The sequence below is a fragment of the Anomaloglossus baeobatrachus genome, chromosome 11 (genome assembly GCF_048569485.1).
Source record: "Anomaloglossus baeobatrachus isolate aAnoBae1 chromosome 11, aAnoBae1.hap1, whole genome shotgun sequence".
Lineage (NCBI taxonomy): Eukaryota > Metazoa > Chordata > Amphibia > Anura > Aromobatidae > Anomaloglossus > Anomaloglossus baeobatrachus.
Window position 1 is genome coordinate 162,208,999 of NC_134363.1, and position 23,150 is coordinate 162,232,148.

The window sequence follows — 23,150 nt, forward strand, 5'->3', positions numbered from 1 at the left end:
CTTCCGAAGCTGGGGGTTGCAGAGCTTTAATGGCCCGTTCTTTTAACACTGCAAAGTCCATGTCAGGGTGTTCTAGGGCCCACAGCCGGAGTTGTTTGCGGTCCTCAGAGGATCTCATCCCCTGCACAAATTGCTCTACTAACATTTTGTTGCTGTCCGCCTCATTGATGGTGTCCACCCGGTTCAGTGTGCGGAGGGCGGTTTGCAGACGTAAAGCGTAGTCCCGAATGCTGTCCACGGACCGTTGCCGGCATTGGTAAAACTGCATCCTCAGCTCAGCTTCGGTACGGGTCTCAAAGGCAGTCTGTAGTTTCTCAAAGATGGTGGCTACAGAGAACCGGTCCCCCTCGGCCCAGGTCTCCGCCTCCTGCTCAGCCGCGCCGGTTAGCTGGCCCAGCACTACCGCTGCACGTTGCTTATCAGTCAGGGGGTATAATTCCAGGAGCGGGTTAAGCATTTTCCGGAAAACCTTTAACGCATCAGGCTTCCCGTCATACTGCGGTAGCCAGGTAGCTCCGGGCACATAGGGCAAGGAGAACGGCATTACCTGAGCGAGAGCTGGGGCCGCGGCACCCCCCGCCAGCGCGGCCGGGACCTGGGCAGGCCCATTCCCATCCACGGGTGTCGCTGCGGCTGCGACCGCCGCTCCTCCAGCAGCTCCGTCGGGCGCAGACATCTTGTTTCTATCCCCCTTAGCCTTTTTCCGGCTCCTCCTCTACCGGGGCGGGGTTTTTGCCTTCGCACCTCCACTACTTGAGAAGACGCTCGAGCGGGAACTTTTCGCGCCAAAGATGGCGGCTTCTGAAATTTTCTGGCCGGACACCTCCGGCGGTAACAAGGCGCACCTCTACCAGACGGCAGAGCGGGAAGATCCTGTTCGTGACGCCAAGTTGTCGCGGGCGGGGAGGAGGGTGGCAACGCTGCGCTCTCCCACAGCTCGGGTCCGGCCGCCGCTGCTCTGCGGCTACTGCTGCTCGGTGGCTCGAGCGATAGGCCGGATCCCGGGGACTCGAGCGGCGCTCCTCGCCCGTGAGTGAAAAGGGTGTTTTGTTGGTGGGGGATTTGAATTAATGTCCGTGACGCCACCCACGGTTGTGGTGATTTTGTGGACACCACCGCTGCTCTGTACAGGGATCCCGGGAGTGGTGGTATGGAGCAGCTAGATGTTGGCCCTCCCCTCCGTGGGTAGGGGGTTGGTGGTCCCGGGGCCTGTTGATGGGGAGGTTGGGATGGTTGACAGGCGGGTTATGGGGCCTGTGGAGGTGCAGGGACGCAGGGGCAGCGCTGTGCCGCACGGCACGGAGGTACTCACTCAGCCCAAGGACGATGACACAGTTCACGGTAAACAAACGGCTGGTTGGACGGGTCCCTCGGATGGCTGCGGTGTAGATGTTCCCTGCAAGTTAGCGGTGACTGTCTCTTCCCTGCACCTAGAAACGGTTGTTGGTAGCGATGGATTCCCACCGGTAACCCACTCCCCAGCTTGGATATGAGCCGGAGGAGCGCCTCTCTTGCCCGCAGGCGCTGGCCCTGGGAAACTTGTGCCTTGGCGTTGGGGTTTCTCCCCTTCACGGTTGGACTGTTGCCTTCAATCGGGACTTTGCTGATGGGAGACCCGGAGGTCCCCTTCACTGACGGATTTGGCAAATTACGGCGACTCCTAGCCTTGCCGGGATCCGAAAGGTCCCTGCCAATGGTGCTGGCCTCTCTTTGTATACCGCTCCGGTACCGCCGGGCAACCACCCGTCCACGGTCTTTTCGGCAACCTCCGATCAGCCTATCCTGCAGACGGTCACCGCCGTCTGCCAACCTTGCTGTCTCAGTCCGGGGCACACACCCGGACCAACTTCAGGCTCTGTTGCTGTCACTTTTCTTCACTTCCACTCCTGTCACTAGCTCCTCTACCATTTCCTTCTACTCTCAACTCTCACTTCAACTGCTTGGTTTTCCCACCTCCAGGACTGTGAACTCCTCGGTGGGCGGAGCCAACCGCCTGGCCCACCCCCTGGTATGAACATCAGCCCCTGGAAAAGGGCAACAAGGATTTGTGTTCTGACCTTGGTGTGCCTGCAGGGAATGTGGGGTGTGTGGTGGTGTCATGACCTGTGACCCCTGGCTTGCCCAGGGCGTCACATTTGCACCCTTCTACATAGTTTACAAATGTCGACGAAGATGTTTAGCACTGGCGATGCCATTCTCAGCGTGACAATTCTGGTCATCTACAAGATGGAGCACACTGTAAGCATTATTCGGAGTCAGGTGTTGGTCCAAGAGGAAGGGGAGGAAGTACAGGAGGAGTCATATGCGGAAGGGATAATAAGATCTACAAGGTCCAGACGGTGAGCGGCCCCCAGGCGGCAGTCATGGTAGGGGAGAGGGATTAACAAGGGCGCATAGTATCAGCAAAAATTGTTGAGGAAGGTGCAGGAGCCCATGAAGAAATGGAGGACGAACTGGCGATGGGCATGGAAGACTCAGCAGATGAGTGAGAGCTTGCTCACATTTCGCTTGTGCGAGGTTGTGGGGAGAGGGCAGAGGAAGGAGGCACGATTCTCACCTCTCTGCCACCAACACACCAAGGACTTGGTCCTCCTGGATGCACAAGACACATGAGCGTCTTCTTGCTGCACTACCTACAACATGACCCTCGGATTGTACGAATTCGAAGTAATGCTAACTACTGGGTTGCCACACTGTTAGATCCCTGGTACAAGACAAAATTTGGCGAAATAATTCCAGCCATAGAAATGGACGCACGTATACAGGAGTATCTGCAGAAGGTGGTACGCAATCTTAGATCTGCTTTTCCACTAAACACCAGTGCTGCACAGAGTGAATCTCAACGCTTTTTCATGGATAGGAGGAAATGGTCTTTTACTTGTCCACATCGGAGGGACCAAGGGCTGGCTGCTGTGCTGAGACGGCGTTGAGTACGGTGTCCCTGCAGAGTTGCACTTTTGGTCATATACCAAATGAGTTGAAAAAGGACAGATGCTGGTGGAAAGGGGAACAGGTGTGTTGGAAAGGGAAAAAAAGTTTTGGTCCGTGGGTTTGGTGGTTAAGCAAAAGTAACATTTGATGAAGAAACACCATCTGTTACGGTGGGACTGGCAGATTTGGATAAGGTGGTATATACTATGTTACCGCTATATAACGAAAATTAATAAGAAAAGAAAGAGAAAGGTATATATCCCCATCAGCAGTCAGTGTCCACCGTGCTCCCAGATGGAAAAGGAGAGGTTGGCAACTGGAAGGTTCGGTGGAGGATACAGATCTGTGTGGCTATGAAACTAATAGTAGCCTGAACCAAGTTAGACGCCACTCGGATCTTGAGACTGGGAGCCCTGTTAGCGTCACAGGGTCCACACGCCCACCCAGCCCAGGAACTCCCTGTTAACATCACAGGGGCCATTGAGTACGCTGACCGTGTGCGTAGGGGCCACACCTGTGGACAGCAGGCGCATCAGCAGCAGCAGGCCTGTTAATGCCACTGGGATGCACAAGCAGAACTTGTAGGACAGGAGCTGGTCTTAACCGTTCTGCGTTACCAACTGTGGTGGCGGCCTGCATCGACGCCCTATCCCTGCCTACCTCTGGCCTAAAGCCGCAATGGGTTCAACACATGGAGGTGTGCTCTTTCGGAGCATAATAGAAGACTGCGCACCTCCTTGTTGGCTCCAGCCCGTTTTATAACCTGGGTCCGCCCCAAACCAGGGTGGACCACAATGCACCTCCTGGAGACAAAAGCAGAGTGACACGTCATGAGTGGCATAACTAGCGTCCTATTTGGAACCGCAACTTCAATAATGACCTCATGGCTGCCACGACACAAACACCTCACCAGTCATCGTCTGACCATCAATAATGAGGTGACAAGTCATAGGGGCGGGCCTCTGCAAGCCATTTGGGAGTGGCCTGGCCACATCGTTAGGACACCTGATGCCCTGTGGTCTATATGGGCCCCCCCACATCAGGGGCAGGGCCAAAGAGTTCATTACCGGACCTAGTCTCTGATGCAGTAAGTGCCTGAGCATGCTCAGTAGCATGAAATAGAGAAATACAGTCTCTGAAAAAAGACTATCAGCTTTAGCATGGTGTCTCGGCACAAAACCGGACTTAGACCCGGCACGGAATGCAAGTACCTGTGCAAAGAGGCTTTTCGCACTAAGTGTGGGAGCATGCGCTGTAGCCCGAAATGAAGACTTAGCGTCAGGAATGGCACAGTCAGGTTGAGCATACTCACTAGGCGAAACACTGTAGTTAGGCTGCGGCTGGGATAAATCGGCACACGCATGCGCACTAGCTGCCTCTCCACACTTACACGTGGAGGAGAAATTGCTCTTCGGGTGTGGACTTGGAGATGCTGTCTATGAACAGAAGGAAAAGCTAAAGGAAGCCTCACTTTCTATCCCTCCGAATTATCAAATGCAGCAATGAATTCCCTGAGTTTGCTATAACATTAGCGTAGCAAAATGTGCATGAGGGTGTCATGCAGAGGTGCTAGAAATAGCTTGGCACCAGTGGGGCACTAATGAAATATAACATCCAGTTCTATGATGCCACTAAGTTTACTCAATTTTTGGTATTATAATGTCTTAGTAACAATGATTTGGAGTGTGCAATGCAGGCAGAGGTGCTGCAAATATCTGTGCACTAGTGGGACAATACAGAAGTCCAACAGCCACGTTTAGGATGCCACCAAGTTCACTCAGTGTTTGCTAGTATAATGGCTTAGTAACAATGAGTTTGAGTGTGCAAAGGACAGGAGGGTACAGTGGCAGGGTTGTGGGTCTCTGGGTAGAGGAATGGAAGCCTGCCTTTCTATCCCTCCTAATGGGGAAATGCAGCGAGGAAATCCCTGACCTTAGCTACACAGACGCTGTCATCTTGTGTAGCTGTTAAACTCTGTTTTCAGGACCTGTCACCTATGGCTCTGACCCTGCCGGTATTAGCCCTTAAAAGGACTGATAGAAAGTGCTATCCCTATGCTGTACAGCGCTGTGTATAGAGCGTACACAGCAGTATCGGAGATAGGAGCTGCGCCAGTGATGACTGACACCAAGGACGCAGAAGGCAGATAATGGCGTGCTGGAGGAAAATGTCCGTTTTTATAATGCAGGGACATGTGACATGGACATCCTATCACACATGCCGTTGCTTTGTGTGTGTCTGTGATTGGCTGACATGCTGGCCCGCCCCACTACACACGCGCGCTTAGGGAAGGAAGACAAGGAAAAAAAAAAAAAAATGGTGATCGCCATTATACATACAGCAGTGATCTGAATGCGCTGTTCCCGCACACTATACGCTGAAATTTCATAATAGTGTGAGTCACAGAGTGACTTACACTATTACAGCGGAAAGCCAGCTAGGAATTAGCTGGTCTTTTTGCTGCTAGAACTGTTCTCGAACGTATCTAGAACTATCGAGCTTTAGCAAAAAGCTCGAGTTCTAGTTCAATCTAGAACATGCCCCAAAATCACTCGAGCCTAGAACTGGAGAACCTCGAACTTCGAACCGCGCTCAACTCTAGTACTCAGCTTCTGCACAGACATCCAAAGTTTTCAGACAAGAAACAAATCCTTTGTGTAGTTTTATCCCTACAGGCGCTCAACTGAATACCGCCAGTAGTTCCCAAGTAAAGTCAGAAAACGAGTAAAACGCATTTACAGATTCAGACTACCTAGGCGTATTCTTAGTAGTCTGCATCCATGGAGTCATATAAGTTTGCAAAGGAGCTAAAGGCACAAAACAGCTGCATATTTTTATTGAAGACTATTTGAAAAATTCATTTTAGTTTTTCTTTTTTGTAAAGATGAAAATCTGACAAAGACTCAAATGTATTATAAACATATAACTTGGCCTAATTTATCAAAACAATTTAGACAGAATTCTAGCACAAAAATGTAGCAACTTTTGGCATTTTCATGCCAGTTTCTTGGCACAGTTTGGACAGAATGGGGATGTCTACAAATGAGCAGACCCATGGAAGTTTCATTTAGATAAAGTTCTGTTCTGGATCCGAACTTGACCCGAACCTCATTAGCAGTAACTGATTGGGCAGTGCGGGTCTACACCCACATACAGCCAGTCATAAACAGAGCACTTGCGCGTTTTTTTTATTTTTTGTCTTTTTGGTGCACACTACTTCTGATCACGCTGTTGTTACCCCCAGTATGAGCCATTCAAACACTGCAAGCGGCTCGCACAGGGCTGAGCACCGTGTGCACCCAAGCGCAGCAATGCTTGATGAAGAGATTTGCACACGTAAAGCACCCAAACTCCAAACCCTAAGACTGATTTTTTAAAGTTTGTTTTAGGTATGAACCCCGAACTTTACTGTTTGAATTCGCTTATCTATACTTGCCACAAATCGACTGCCTCATGATGAGCTGTGGCGTTCATTAACTGGAGTAAGATTTCTGGTTTGATGCTCCTGAATCATTAAAAGGCGGGTGCCTCTTAATGAATCAAGAGTCTCTTGCTCCAATATGCCCCTTCATCAAGACTGGCAAGAAAATTTGTAGCGCCCTGGAAAACCAGGTAGTTGAACATATAGGTCCCCGCATAACACCAATCCCACGAAGGGTTAAATCAGCCAACCTGAAACCCTAGTCACCCCCCTCAGGGAAGGACAGACACACCAGTGGGCGGGACCAGGCGGATAGGGAACGCCCACCTAGGGGTCTGGAGAGCCCGGGACGGGAAAACAGAGCAGATCAGTTAAGGTGGAGTTCAAGTGAGGAGTGAAGTCTGGCAGGTGCCAAGGTCGGAGCCCTGACACCTTGGCTAGGTGGCAGACGGTAGCCAGAGTCTGCAGGAGACAGGAAGACGGCAGCCGGAGATCCGAGGTGGACCGGGACAGGGTTGTAGCCCGCTGCTACCGAAACCGGAGAACCGATCCGGAAAACGTGTGCACAGTGGAGGTACTTGGACCCTGAAGCCAGGACCGGCACCGACGGCCTAGCTAATTAACCAATTGAGGGCAAGATTTTAGGTCCTGTCCCAACCTACAGGGTGCTTTACACGCTGCGACATCGCTAACGATATATCGTCGGGGTCACAGTGTTTGTGACGCACACCCGGCATCTTTAGCGACATCGCAGCATGTAACACCTCTGAGCGACCTAAAACGATCGCAAAAGAGGTAAAAATTGTTGGTATTGGAGAGGTCGCTCCAACACCAAAAATCATTGACAGGTGAGTAGTGAGGTTATTTGTCGTTTCTGCGGCAGCACACATCACTGTGTGTGACACCGCAGGAACGAGGAAACTCACTGTACCTGCGGCCGCCGGCAATGAGGAAGGAAGGAGGTGGGCGGGATGTTTGGCCCACTCATCTCCGCCCCTCCTCTGCAATTGGGCGGCCACTTAGTGACGTCGCTATGACGCCGAACTAACCGCCCCCTTAGAAAGGAGGCAGTTCGCCGGTCACAGCAACGTCGCTAGGCAGGTAAGTAGTGTGACGGGTGTAAGCGATGTTGTGCGCCACGGGCAGCGATTTGCCCGTGTCACACAACCGACGGGGGCGGGTACACTCGCTAGCGATATCGGTACCAATATCGCAGTGTGTAAAGTACCCTTTAGTAGAGTTGAGCGCGGTTCGTGGTTCGAGGTTCTCCAGTTCACGGCTCGAGTGATTTTGGGGGCTGTTCTAGATAGAACTAGAACTCGAGCTTTTTGCTAAAGCTCGATAGTTCTAGATACGTTCGAGAACGGTTCTAGCAGCAAAAAGACCAGCTAATTCCTAGCTGGCATTCCGCTGTAATAGTGTAAGTCACTCTGTGACTCACACTATTATGACATTTCAGTGTATAGTGTGCGGGAACAGCGCCTTCAGATCACTGCTGTATGGATAATGGCGATCGCCATTTTTTTTTTTTTCCTTGTCTTCCTTCCCTAAGCGCGCGCGTGTAGTGAGGCGGGCCAGCATGTCAGCCAATCCCAGACACACACACAGCTAAGTGGACTTTTAGCCAGAGAAGCAACGGCATATGGGATAGGATGTCCATGTCACATGTCCCTGTTATAAAACCGGACATTTTCCTCCAGCACGCCATTATCTGCCTTCTGCGTCTTGGTGTCAGACATCACTGGCGCAGCTACTGTCTCCGATACTGCTGTGTACGCTCTATACACAGCGCTATACAGAATAGGGATAGAAGTTTCTATCAGTCCTTTTAAGGGCTAATACCGCCAGGGTCAGAGCCATAGGTGACAGATCCGACAGCGTCTGTGTAGCTAAGGTCAGGGATTTCCTCGCTGCATTTCCCCATTAGGAGGGATAGAAAGGCAGGCTTCCATTCCTCTACCCAGAGACCCACAACCCTGCCACTGTACCCTCCTGCCCTTTGCACACTCAAACTCATTGTTACTAAGCCATTATACTAGCAAACACTGAGTGAACTTAGTGGCATCCTAAACGTGGCTATTGGACTTCTGTATAGTCCCACTAGTGCAAAGATATTTGCAGCACGTCTGCCTGCATTGCACACTCAAACTCATTGTTACTTACTAAGACATTATAATACGAAAAATTGAGTAAACTTAGTGGCATACAAGAAGTGGCTGTTGTACTCCGTTAGTGTCCCACTGGTGCAAATCTATGTGCAGCACCTCTGCATGACACCCTCCTGCCCTGTTTTTAATAAGCTATAGTGATAGCAAAAAATACTGCCATTTAATGGCATCATAGAACTGGATGTTGTATTCCATTATTGTCCCACTGGTGCCAAGCTATTTCTAGCACCTCTGCATGACACCCTCATGCACATTTTGCTACGCTAATGTTATAGCAAACTCAGGGAATTCATTGCTGCATTTGATAATTCGGAGGGATAGAAAGTGAGGCTTCCTTTAGCTTTTCCTTCTGTTCATAGACAGCATCTCCAAGTCCACACCCGAAGAGCAATTTCTCCTCCACGTGTAAGTGTGGAGAGGCAGCTAGTGCGCATGCGTGTGCCGATTTACCCCAGCTGCAGCCTAACTACAGTGTTTCGCCTAGTGAGTATGCTCAGCCTGACTGTGCCATTCCTGACGCTAAGTCTTCATTTCGGGATACAGCGCATGCTCCCACACTAATGTGAAAAGCCTCTTTGCACAGGTACTTGCATTCCGTGCCTGGTCTAAGTCCTGTGTTGTGCCTAGACACCATGCTAAAGCTGATAGTCTTTTTTCAGAGACTGTATTTCATGCAACTGACCATGCTCAGGCACTTACTGCATCAGAGACTAGGTCCGGTAATGAACTCTTTGGCCCTGCCCCTGATGTGGGGGGGCCCATATAGACCACAGGGCATCAGGTGTCCTGACGATGTGGCCAGGCTACTCCCAAATGGCTTGCAGAGGCCCACCCCTATGACTTGTCACCGCATTATTGATGGTCAGACGATGACTGGTGAGGTGTTTGGGTCATGGCAGCCATGAGGTCATCATTGAAGTTGCGTTTCCAAATAGGACGCTAGTTATGCCACTCATGACGTGTCACTCTGCTTTTGTCTCCAGGAGGTGCATTGTGGTCCACCCTGGTTTGGGGCGGACCCAGGTTATAAAACGGGCTGGAGCCAACAAGGAGGTGCGCAGTCTTCTATTATGTTCCGAAAGAGCACACCTCCATGTGTTGAACCCATTGCGGCTTTAGGCCAGAGGTAGGCAGGGATAGGGCGTCGATGCAGGCCGCCACCACAGTTGGTAACGCAGATCGGTTAAGACCAGCTCCTGTCCTACAAGTCCTGCTTGTGCTGCCCAGTGGCATTAACAGGCCTGCTGCTGCTGATGCGCCTGCTGTCCACAGGTGTGGCCCCAATGTACACGGTCAGCGTACTGAATGGCCCCTGTGATGTTAACAGGGAGTTCCTGGGCTGGGTGGGCGTGTGGACCCTGTGACGCTAACAGGGCTCCCAGTCTCCAGATCCGAGTGGTGTCTAACTTGGTTCAGGCTACTATTAGTTTCATAGCCACACAGCTCTGTATCCTCCACCGAACCTTCCAGTTGCCAACCTCTCCTTTTCCATCTGGGAGCACGGTGGACACTGACTGCTGATGGGGATATATACCTTTCTCTTTCTTTTCTTATTAATTTTCGTTATATAGCGGTAACATAGTATATACCACCTTATCCAAATCTGCCAGTCCCACTGTAACAGATGGTGTTTCTTCAGCAAATGTTACTTTTGCTTAACCACCAAACCCACGGACAAAAACATTTTTCCCCTTTCCAACACACCTGTTCCCCTTTCCACCAGCATCTGTCCTTTTTCAACTCATTTGGTATATGACCAAAAGTGCAACTCTGCAGGGACACCGTACTCAACGCCATCTCAGCACAGCAGCCAGCCCTCGGTCCCTCAGATGTGGACAAGTAAAAGACCATTTCCTCCTATCCATGACAAAGCGTTGAGATTCACTCTGTGCAGCACTGGTGTTTAGTGGAAAAGCAGATCTAAGAATCCGTACCACCTTCTGCAGATACTCCTGTATACGTGCGTCTATTTCTATGGCAGGAATTATTTCGCCAAATTTTGTCTTGTACCGGGGATCTAACAGTGTGGCAACCCAGTAGTCAGGATTACTTTGAATTCGTACAATCCGAGGGTCATGTTGTAGGTAGTGCAGCAAGAAGATGCTCATGTGTCTTGTGCATCCAGGAGGACCAAGTGCTTGGTGTGTTGGTGGCGGAGAGGTTAGAATCGTGCCTCCTTCCTCTGTCCTCTCTCCCCCAACCTCGCACAACCGAAATGTGAGCAAGCTCTCACTCATCTGCTGAGTCTTCCATGCCCATCGCCAGTTCGTCCTCCATTTCTTCATGGGCTCCTGCACCTTCCTCAACAATTTTTGCTGATACTATGCGCCCTTGTTAATCCCTCTCCCCCACCGTCCCTTGACTTCCGCCTAGGTGCCGCTGACCATCTGGACCTCGTAAATCTTATTATCCTTTCTGCATATGACTCCTCCTGTACTTCCTCCCCTTCCTCTTGGACCAACACCTGACTCCGAATAATGCATACAGTGTGCTCCATCTTGTAGATGACTAGAATTGTCACGCTGAGAATGACATTGCCAGTGGTAAACATCTTCGTCGACATTTGTAAACTGTGTAGCAGGGTGCATAGGTCCTTGATCTGACACCACTCCAGCAGCGTGATCTGCACCACTTCTGGATCAAGTTAGCCCAGGGTATACGTCATACCGTATTTCAGCAGGGCTCTGCGGTGCTGCCACAGACGCTGCAACATGTGCAGATTCAAATTCCTGCGTGTCGGAACATCGCATTTCCGGCGTTTAACTGCCAGACCCTAAGACTTCCGGAGCGATGAAAGTTGTTGAGCTGCTGGGTGCGAAGGATGAAAGTGAGCACATAGCAGCGTGCACAAGGCCATGTAGGCCGGGATGGTGTTTTAAAAATTGCTGGAGAATCAGATTCAACACGTGAGCCATACAAGTCACGTGTGTCACATTGCCCTGACGAAGGGCCGCAGACAGGTTTGCATCATTGCCGCACACGGCTGTTAAGTCACCAACGTAGTCCACTCAATCAATTTGTACTCCGGTCGCCAGGTGACAACGTGTTCCTTTCGTGCATAGTGCTGATGATGGGAAAGGAGTCGATGCCTGCTGCGCAGATGGACGCAGGTTATGGTCACCCACTGGGTTGCGTTACCTTGACATATGCAGAACCAATGGCTGAATGTAGGTGGTGGGTATCTCACAGATGAAGTACCATCATTCAGCTACAACCAATGGGAATACACCGCACCCTTTTTTAGGCCCCTCCTGTCTGCAGACCACTGCCAGACAAAGCTATGAACCTCTTGTTACTGTTATCCCCAGTTCAGTTTTATGATTTTGTGTGCTTGTTACCTGACTACTTTTCCTGCTTGCTGTTTATGTACCTCGTTGGCCGATCCGCATTTCACCTCTGCTTGTTTTCTGATTAAATCCTGGCCATCCCATTCTGTTCCTCTTCCTCAATTAATGTTTTGACCCTGCATGACTACTATTCTCTGGAACTGCAGCCTTCCACAGGTATTGATCAACTTGGGCCCTGTGTAATTCCAAATCACTGTATAGGGGTTAAAGGGTTTCAGGGTCCTGGGTGTCCAGCTTGGTGAGTGGCTTGCCTCTAGCCTATCCTTTACAGCCCATCTGAGTTTGTCAATCCAGGCAGGCGTTACACCGTGCCCTGGTCAGAAGGCCATGTAGGTCGGGATAGTGTTTTAAAAATTGCTGGACAACCAGGTTCAACACGTGAGCCACACAAGGCACGTGTGTTACATTGTCCTGAAGAAGGGTCGCAGACTGGTTTGCATCATTGTCGCACCCGACCTTCCCTGGCTGCTGGTTGAGTGGAGACAACCATTGATGAAACTCGGTCTCACTCTCCAGAGCTAACCGTCCACAATTCCTCAGCGGTGTCTCACATTTCCCCTACATTTCAAAGTAAACATTTGACCGCCTGATGGCCTTGAGCTCTGTTGCCAGCATAGTAAGGAGGTGTGTGGGATTCCTTGGGCGCAGTTACAAGGAAACGTGTACTGACCACACAGGGTTTGAGCCGAGGTGGAGGACCCACACGAGGTTGAAGAGGCAGAAGCAGTGGAGGAACTTGTACATACAGAGTAAGGATTGACACACAAGTCGTGGGGACGGCAAGACTTGTACAGCAAACCCTTCTCCATCTCTCACCATAGTTACCCAGTGCCCAGTCAGCAACATGTAACTCCCCTGTCCATCCTTACTGGTCCAAGTATCGGTGGTGAAATGCACCCTGTCACACACAGAGTTTCTCAAGGAATCGGTGAGGTTGTGTGCGACCTGCTGTGGTAGCGCGGGCACGCCTTTCTTGGAGAAGGAGTGACGACTGGCCATCGGTTCTTGGGGCACTGCAATGGGCATAAGGTCTCGAAAATCCTCGGTCTCAAAAGGGTGTAAAGGCAGCCTTTCTGTTGCCAACAAGTTGCAGATGATGAAACTCAACCTCTTAGGCATGTCATGCCCTTCGAAAATCATGTAAAACACAGCGAGGGGACTCCAACCACAGTCTCCCTCGTTTCCACTAATTGGGCCACACACACCCCACTTGACTGGCATCACTTGATCCCCCTTTTCAAAATGAAACAGATGCTTTGCATGAAGCACTCTCAAAAATACGCGTGCCTTTCGCCTCCCCTGGATGACCCAGGGGAAGAAAAGTCCTCTGAGAGCCATGACTTGTTCATCTTGGTTCTTTTTTCAAAAGCGAGGGGACTCCAACTACAGTCTCCCTCGTTTCCACTAATTGGGCCACACACACCCCACTTGACTGGCATCACTTTATCCCCCTTTTCAAAATGAAACAGATGCTTTGCATGAAGCACTCTCAAAAATACGCGTGCCTTTCGCCTCCCCTGGCTGACCCAGGGGAAGAAAAGTCCTCTGAGAGCCATGACTTGTTCATCTTGGTTCTTTTTTCAAAAGCGAGGGGACTCCAACCACAGTCTCCCTCGTTTCCACTAATTGGGCCACACGCACCCCACTTGACTGGCATCACTTGATCCCCCTTTTCAAAATGAAACAGATGCTTTGCATGAAGCACTCTCAAAAATACACATGCCTTTCGCCTCCCCTGGCTGACCCAGGGGAAGAAAAGTCCTCTGAGAGCCATGACTTGTTCATCTTGGTTCTTGTTTCAAAAGCGAGGGGACTCCAACCACAGTGTCCCTCGTTTCCACTAATTGGGCCACACACACCCCACTTGACTGTCATCACTTTATCCCCCTTTTCAAAATGAAACAGATGCTTTGCATGAAGCACTCTCAAAAATACGCGTGCCTTTCGCCTCCCCTGGCTGACCCAGGGGAAGAAAAGTCCTCTGAGAGCCATGACTTGTTCATCTTGGTTCTTTTTTCAAAAGCGAGGGGACTCCAACCACAGTCTCCCTCGTTTCCATTAATTGGGCTACACACACCCCACTTGACTGGCATCACTTGATCCCCCTTTTCAAAATGAAACAGATGCTTTGCATGAAGCACTCTCAAAAATACGCGTGCCTTTTGCCTCCCCTGGCTGACCCAGGGGAAGAAAAGTCCTCTGAGAGCCATGTCCACATTGTCAGTGAACAGACACGTGTGCTTATCTGCCAGCAGACCCCCAGCAGCACTGAAGACAGATTCCGAGAGAACGCTGGCTGCAGGACACGACAAGATCCCCAAGGCGTACGTGGCAAGCTCAGGCAATTTATCCAGATTGGAAGCCTAAAATGAGCAGGGCTCAAGTTGCACAATAATGGCATCGAAGTTTCCTTGCATATACTCATATATCTGTGTGTCCTCCTCTTTTTCCTTGTCCAGCTCTTTTGTTTTCGCATGAGTATATGTCCTTGTCACTTTCCCATGTGTTTGTGTTGTGTTGTGAGTTGTTTGTCACCTTTTGGACACCTTTGAAGATGTTTTCTAGGTGTTTTTATGTGTTTGTGAATGCCTGCCATTGTTTCCTATGCGGTTCGAGTTCGGTTCGTTGAACGTTCGACGAACCGAACTCGAACGAGACCTCCGTTCGACGAACCGACCTCGAGCCGAACCGGGACCGGTTCGCTGATCTCTACCCTTTAGTCCCGAAAAGTAGACAACCACCCACAGAGAGGGCTAGGGCCACCACCAGGGCCCGTAGATTCCACGGGTCAGCGTCAGACGGGCACGGCTCCCAACCAAAGGAGCGGGAGCGGACACCCGTGTTTCACACTGGGAAGTCCTACCTACAACACACTGAGTGCAGAGGAGAGAGACTTTGACTACTAACCCGGGTGTGGGATCAGAAACACCCATCTGCGGCAGCCGGCAACCCTCACCTTGGTTTACCACAGGACTCGTGTGCTTTATTCGACCGTGAGTAACATCCCCGGCCTGGCCGTGTGCGCCGGCCCCTGCACTCACCATCTCCAGCATAGAGACATTGTGTCCCAGGACATCCATCCCTTCCCACGGAGGGGTTAACATCCAGCTGCCAGCCCAACGTCCCCGGGAGCCCCACAATGGCAGCGGTGGTGCTACATCTCACCACACACTGTGGGTGGCGTCACAGACATTCTACAACCAATCCCGTATAAATACGTCCCCCCCCTTTTTAGTCGGAGTGTCCGCGCGACCCCCAGGTCTGGAGAACCCCTCGAGCCGCACCGTAGATCCGAATCCGAGCAGCACTGGCTGCTGGCACGGGGGCGGCACAAATTGCCGGCGTTGATGAATCAGGGCCAAAGTGTTTAAAGGGGTAATTACCTAAGAACAGTAAATGGTATAGATAAAAATCATCATCGCTTTGGTGGTCTCCACTAGAGCTGAGCGAAACTGAGGTTCGGTATTTGTACCAAATACAGACTTTACCAAAAAACAGAGTTCGGGTACTTTATGTATGCAAACCACTCTTGCGAACATCACTGTGCTTGGGGACACTCGGTGCTTAGTCCAATGTGGGCTGCTTGTAGTGTTTGATCGGCTCCTATTAGGGGTAACAACAGTGTGATCGGACATAGTGTGCACTTCCCCCAAAAATTGGAAAACCCCTGTCCACCTGCCCCGGAACTAATCTGTTTATGGGTAGCTGCATGTGGCCAGAGACTCGGACTGCCCATTGGGGTTCACGTCAAGTACAGGTTCTAAACTGAACTTTATCTAAAGTCTGGATGAAGCCATCAAACCGAACTTCAAAGGGTCTCCACTCATTCTTCAGTGAGGATCTAACATCCATCATTCATATTCATGCGACCACTGCAGCCACTCCCTGACCTCAGAATTATTGTGCAACATGGATGAGGGCAGTGATTAGTTGCAGCCATCACTTGAGCGATGGACATATTGTCACCATTGAGTAGTGGCAGACAACCACAACGTAGGAGCATTACTGGGTGGAGTAATATAACACCACGTCCTCCTCTAAGGCCTCTTTAACCAACTTTGCACGCCTCATAGTCAAAGTATAGGGACTACAAATTACGATATTCACTCACTCGTCCCCAGGCTTGTAGCTTCCATGTTCTTCAGTCCCATTTGAACGCTCTTCACAATAATACTCATACACTGTGCTCTCTTTGGCTAGAAATGAAGAGACAGGAAGACTCAGTTAGGATTCGAGAACCCCCTGTACTTAGATAGAGGTGTTTCCATAGTCATCAGTAGTCTGACATAACGAGAACACATCACATCAATGGCTGCTTTTTTTTTTTCATCATGATTCATGAACGTAGAAATGTTTTAGTTTCAAATTGCTGTTATAGAACAGGATTTCACACATTCGGGGAAGATCAGCCAATATTTCCTGTGAAACTTAAAAGGGTTTTCCCCACAAACAAAGTTCATTTTAGTCAGTATATCTTGGAATAATAATAATATGATATATACTTGAGTATAAGTTGACCTGAGTATAAACCAAGGCCCCTAATTTTACCGCAAAAAAACTGGGAAAACTTATTGACTTGAGTATAAGCTTAGGGTGGGAAATGCAGCAGCTACTGGTAAATGTCAAAAATAAAAATATATATCAATAGAATGTAATGTGCCCATTCTTGTCCCCTGTAGTAATGTGCCCATTCTTGTCCACTGTAGTAATGTGCCCATTCTTGTCCCCTATAGTAATGTCCCCATCCTTGTCCCCTGTAGTAAAGTTCCCATCCTCATCCCCTGTAGTAATGTGCACTTCCTTGTCTCCTGCAGTAATGTGCCCATCCTTATCCCCTTTAGTAATGTTCCCCATCCTTGTTTCCTGTAGTAATGTGCCCATCTTCATCCCCTGTAGTAATGTGCCCCATCCTCATCCCCTGTATTAATGTGCCCCATCCTTGTCTGCTGTAGTAATGTGCCCATCCCTGTTCTCTGTAGTAATGTGCACATATGGTTCCCTGTGGTAATGTACCTGTATTGTCCCCTGTGTTAATAGGCCCATATTGTCCCCTGTAGTAATGTGCCCATTCTTGTCTCCTGTAGTAATGTGCCCATCATCATCCCCTGTAGTAATGTGTTCTTTTTGTCCCCTGTAGTAATGTGCACTTCCTTGTCTCCTGCAGTAATGTGCCCATCTTGATCCCCTGTAGTAATGTGCCCCATCCTCATCTCCTGTAGTAATGTGCCCCATCCTTGTCTCCTGTAGTAATGTGCCCATCCTTGTTCTCTGTAGTAATGTGCCCATGCTTGTCCTCTGTAGTAATGTGCCCATATTGGCCTCTGTACTAATGTGCCCATATTGTCCTCTGTAGTAATGTGCACATATGGTCCCCTGTAGCAATGTACCTGTATTGTCCCCTGTGGTAATGTGCCCACATTGACCCCTGTAGTAATGTGGCCAAATTGTCCCCTGTAGTAAAGTGGCTTAAAGCACCACTCCTCAAATTCGAGAGGGGTGCTTTAAGTGGAATGCCCTACAATACTCACAACTGTGATCTTCCATCGGCTCCCCACAACATGATTGCGGCGAGCCAATGTGTTGACATGACAGCTAATGCCCTTACATATGCTGAACTTCAAAGATGATCAAAATATCCAGTAGCAGCATATAATTTCTGCCTCCGTTTCATAGGCACGCTGGATGTCTGCTTACTCTGGCTGCCCTTCAGCCCAACCCTTCACGGTACATTTTGGGAAAACCGGTGCCACCCTCTATAGAAGCGGCTACCATTTTATGTTGTCACTATTATAAAATAGAGAAGAGAAACTTTACCTGATCTCCTGAGCTGAGATTTCTTTTTACAGTCTGGCAACTTTACGCACGAAGTGCAAGTTTTAGTATTACAGCCATTGCCTTGATTGCAGCGACATTCTGCTAATTTTTGGTCTGAATTTCGACACGGCAGGGATGGTTCACCTAAAAGTAATAATAATATATTTTATTTCTGCATTTCTAGAAGGATTTGTTGTTGAGGAATCTATGGTTGGGTGGCAACAAACTCTGAGTCATCCATATTGGTGGCCATAATGCCTGACACGTAGTTTCTCGAGAAACAATATCTAAAAAAATAACTTTTTGGGTTATTTGTTTGTATTGTGCCCCGATTTTTAGTCCCCACTTAAAAAAGATGTTCATCTCTTTGATTTCTCCTCTCCATGGTGAAATGATTGGCTGCAGCCATCACTGGATGTACTTAGCTTAAAGCGGAAGTGAATAGACCACTGGGGAAGACATGGCAGCTGTGCCGAAACACAATGAAGTTTCGGAAAGTGGGTATATATTTTTCTTTTATTTTTGGATGACCTTGGGTCACTTGGGTCAATAAATCAAGGCAGCAAGCTCCAAATATGTTTAGGGGAAATATCTAAAAAAGCACATTGGGCCTGCACCACGTGTCCATGGTCCACAACTAGGATATTATGGTAGCTGAGAGTTAAGAAACGGCAGATGAGGTACAGTGGGCAAGATTTTACAAGTTGACTATATGATCTTTGGTTATTTTATTCCATGTTTGTACTCCTTTCTTGTTTATTAACGGGGTTATTCCTCAACAGAGCAGCTCTTCCTCTTCTGGTCTGTTCTGTCGATGGGCCGTTATTGATGACATCATACAGATTGACAGTCATCTCCCGCAGTTAGGCAGTGGGAAGCCGGCTGTCAGTCAGCATGACATCAGCAGTGACACCCCGTCAACAGAGCAAGTCTTCCTCTTCCGGTCTGTCGTGTCGATTGGGTGTAATTGCTGACATCATGGTGATTGACAGCCATCTAGCCACAGCTAGGCAGCAGAGAGCTGTCTGTCAATCATCATTATATCAGCAGTGACTCCCCATCAACTCTTCCGGTCTGTTCTGTTGATGGGGAGTCATTGCTGATGTCATGCTGATTGACAGCCGTCTCCCTGCAGTTAGGCAGCAGGGAGCTATCTGTCAATCAGCATGACATCAGCAATGACTCCCCATCAACCGCGCAACTCTTCCTCTTCCGGTCTGTTCTGTCGTTTGGGCGTCATTACGGACATCATGGAGATTGACAGCCGTCTCCTCGCAGGTAGGCAACAGGGAGCTGTCTGTCAATCAGCGTGACATCAGCAGTGACTCTCCGTCAACAGAGCAGCTCTTTCTCTTCCGGTCTGTTCTGTTAATGGGGCATCACTGACAACATCATACAGATGGACAGCCATCTCCTCGCAGTTAGGCAGCAGGGAGCCGTCTGTCAATCAGCATGACATCAGCAGTGACTCCCATTCAACAGAGCAACTATTCCTCTTCCGGTCTGTTCTGTTGATGGGACGTCATTGTGGACATCATGCCTGATTGACAGCCATCCCCCACAGCTAGACAGGAGGGAGCCATCTGTCAATCAGCATGACATCAGCGGTAACTCCCCGTCAACAGAGCAGCTCTTACTCTTCTGGTCTGCTCTGTTGATGGGGCATCACTGACGACATCATACAGTTTGACAGCCATCTCCCTGCAGTTAGGCAGCAGGGAGCCGTCTGTCAATCAGCATGACATCAGCAGTGACTCCTCATCAACAGAGCAGAATGGAAGAGAAGAAGCTGTTCTGTCAATGTAACACTACAGGAAGCTGCTGAATTACCAGCCGTAGTGGTCCATAATGCCTCTGAGCCACCACAGATCGGTGCAGGGCAACGCAGGCAGTTAGTTAGCAGCTACCTGTTTGTGTGTCCTAAGAACCATATTTAAAGAAAAAACAAACCCACATAACTCCTTTAAAAATGGATATTCCTTTTACCATTGGGATTGGCTTTTTCTCTATCACCCGTAGACAGTAGTGAAGAATATCATGGGCATGAGCCTCAATGATTGACGTACAGTAGTTGACATACAGTACTCTATTCAGAATATTAAAAAGCATAAAAATAAAAATGATTTGATTTTCTGGACTGGTTGGTTGGTTACGAGTTGGCTGTGGCCTACTTGGTCTATGCAATCAAAATGGTAAAACAATCATCAGTATGGATAGTTGATGTCTACATCTGGAAATCCATTCTCTATTGGCAGAAATGTTGGATGAATTGATTGAAAATGTTCTTATTTCTTTAGGTGGAGCCCAGGGGTTTGGAGGCATCAAATGAGGACACCTCATAGAAAATAAAGTTCTCGAATATCCAGGTATACATGGCGGAAAACCTCCTCAGGAAGTTGGATGCTCTCAAATAAAATGGATCAGACCGGTCCATCCACTCTTCCAGTCCAACGCTTGTTTCCAATGGTCATGATAGTGGGTGATTCAGACATTGGTGGTTTGTTTTGCTAAAGGTTATTTTTTATGTTTATGGCCAACTGGACTTTTTCTGTTTTAACACATAGACCGGTAAGAAAATCCCCCACCCACTATTTCAGAATGACAGACCATCCCGCTTAGAATCGCTGCACATGATTCCAGTAAAACAAATGGGACGGCAGCACAAACAACTGGAAGTGAATGATGCCGCAGCAAATTCCCTTGAAAACCTCAAAGTTTGTAAAATGTATAGAATAAAAAGTGAAAGGTTTTGCGTTTAACTGTCCCCATTCCTAGTGGTTTACCACAAAGTAATGAGGTCACGGGTTTGTGTATATAATGTAGATGGCCTAATTGTGGGAATTTTTTGCACAGATTTCTTAGGTTATGTTGAGGAAACCCAGAAAAACAGAAGGAAAACATACAAACTCCTTGCAGATGGTGTCCTTGGTGGGATTTGAACCCAGGACCCCAGCGCTACAAGACTGCAGTGCTATCCACTGAGCCACCATTCTGCCTACTGAGCCATGGTGCTAACCACTGAGCCACCATGCTGCCTTTGTTTTACAAAAAAAATCAAATAATAATAATAACAATAATTATATATATATATATATATATATATATATATATATATAAAAAAAGAATGTTTTATTATTATTATTATTATTATTTGATTTATATATCTATATATATATATATATATATATATATATATATATATATATATATATAGATATATAAATCAAATAATAATAATAAAACATTCTTTTATATATATACAGTATATATATATATATATATATTATTGTTATTATTTGATTTATATATATATATATATATATATATATATATATATAGACTTTCCCATTACTGAAATAGGAGGTGACAGTTAGTACTCATAAAGTTCTATGGATAACTATAACTGATGTTTTAGGAGAACTTGAAGCAGAATGTTTGTGTTGACCTCTAGCTCGTCCTCTCTGCATATAATCTTATAAACACTAGCTGTCATCTATCAATTAATGGGGAGATCTGCCTTCACTAAATACAGATTTTCCAGATTTTACTGAAAAGTTCTATAAACTGCACTTACAAAAAAAAAATAAATGATCCCCTACATATAACTTATGAAAGTTTAAGTTTTGAAACTTTACATTTGATGCATATGTATACATTTTCCAAGGAGCTGAGGCTAGTGAATGTGTGGAAATAGATTCGTAAGGAACCCATACACATAAGATGAAAATGGGCTGATGAACGATCGTCCATCAATGGCCCAAAATACATCACAGATAACTTTGGTCAATATTGGAGTTAAAAGGGAAAACATTTCTCCTTGCGGAGACTGACAAACCAGACTGGCTGCCAGTGAGGAGACTAATAGCTGCAATGCAGCTATAAGTCAGCTATAAGTCTCATCACTGGCAGCCAGATTGGTTTGCCAGTCTCCGCAAGGAGAAATGTTTTCCCCTTAGACACCACTATAGCTTCTCATATAGCCAGAGCAGATCTCATACTTTGCACTGACAAGGGGCAATCACCCCGAAACACCGTGTCTATAAACAGAGGTTCTGATATGGTATAAATTCTAAGTCATATGAAAAGGCTTGTTAAAGGGTCACTTTTGCCTTTTAGGATTGGTACCTCCAATAGATAGCACTAGAGTTCATCTCCTTCCTCCCTGAAGAGACATTTTGCATATTTCCCAAAAGAGCATTGCAGCTATAAGTCTCCTCACTGGCAGCCAGATTGGTTTGCCAGTCTCCGCAAGGAGAAATGTTTTCCCCTTAGACTCCACTATAGCTTCTCATATAGCCAGATCAGATCTCATACTTTGCACTGACAGGGGCAATCACCCCGAAACACCGTTTCTACAAACAGAGGTTCTGATCTGGTATAAATTCTAAGTCATATGGCATGGCTTGTTAAAGGGTCACTTTTGCCTTTTAGGATTGTTACCTCCAATAGAAGGCACTACAGTTCATCTCCTTCCTTCCTGAAGAGACTATTTGAATTTGGTCAATATTGGATTTTTTTCAGCTGATGAATAAATCCCATTTTATACAACTGTGGTATATCTGCTGTATGTGTAAAAAATGTCTAAAAAATGTTGAGAATGGGTCTCCATCATTTTAAGTGGGGTCCGAATTCCGAGGAATTCAAGGCAGTTCACCATTGACAGCCGTAAGTGTCAGAAACCCGTTCTTAACTACATTGAGGTCTCATTGGTAAAAACCGGATCTACTATTCATGTAACAACTTTGCATCTATATGTACAAGATGGGAGTACTCCCTTTGACATTCTTTTTCGGTAAAAACATTCAATTTATAGCAGCAATGTATATCTCGAGCTCCGGATGATACCTACTTTGTTCACATGGCGGGCAGCATAATGAATGTCCATTGATCATCACCTTGTAATTATCCTTAGCGCATTTCTCATCAGCAAATGTAGCAGTTCCCTCCATAAGTATCACACACCACAGTGCCATCAATGAACCCATCCTCCAAGTGAGACCCATTTCAATACACAGTTCAGAATCACCGATGGAAGATTTACAACAAATGTCAGTCTTTTATACATCCTCGTGGCAGTGGGAGGATTTACGAGTCAGACAAGTTTCCTGTGTTCGTAAGGAGGAAGCTACGACGGAGGGGAGCTGAGAAGTGTATGCATGTCAGAGTATTTACAAGTCAACTGGAAAAGAGCAGGGAATGAGAAGGACCACCAGAAAGTCAACGTATTCCCACCGGTGAAAGTGAGCAACAAAAGCCCCAACACAGGTGACAAGAAGAGAGAATGAGCCTGTGAATAAAGTGAAATGTCACTAAATTGCCAACTAAAGCTGAGTTTGGTGGTGAGAAATGAGTTTATATTGTGAAGCCCCGCAGGTGTAGTGTCGGTGTCGGTGCATTACCTTCAGGGACTCCACGTTGCTGGATCTCCGTCACTGGTAGGAAATCTTCTTGTTTGATCGTGACGCCACT

The 23,150-nt window shown here is 47.9% G+C and overlaps 1 protein-coding gene across 2 annotated transcripts in view; it reads right to left on the minus strand.

Annotated features, from left to right (window-relative positions):
- Positions 1-22,696, minus strand: part of LOC142256021 (uncharacterized) — a 50,355-nt gene extending 27,659 nt beyond the window's left edge. For both annotated transcript variants that reach the window (XM_075327517.1, XM_075327518.1), the window contains exons 1-3: positions 22,531-22,696; positions 17,682-17,825; positions 15,979-16,063 (exon numbers count right to left, since the gene is read on the minus strand). In XM_075327517.1, coding sequence (XP_075183632.1) covers positions 15,979-16,063; positions 17,682-17,825; positions 22,531-22,684 — 383 coding nt within the window. In that variant the 5' untranslated portion in view covers positions 22,685-22,696. The remainder of the gene's footprint in view (positions 1-15,978; positions 16,064-17,681; positions 17,826-22,530) is intronic.
- Between the last annotated feature and the right edge of the window lie 454 nt (positions 22,697-23,150).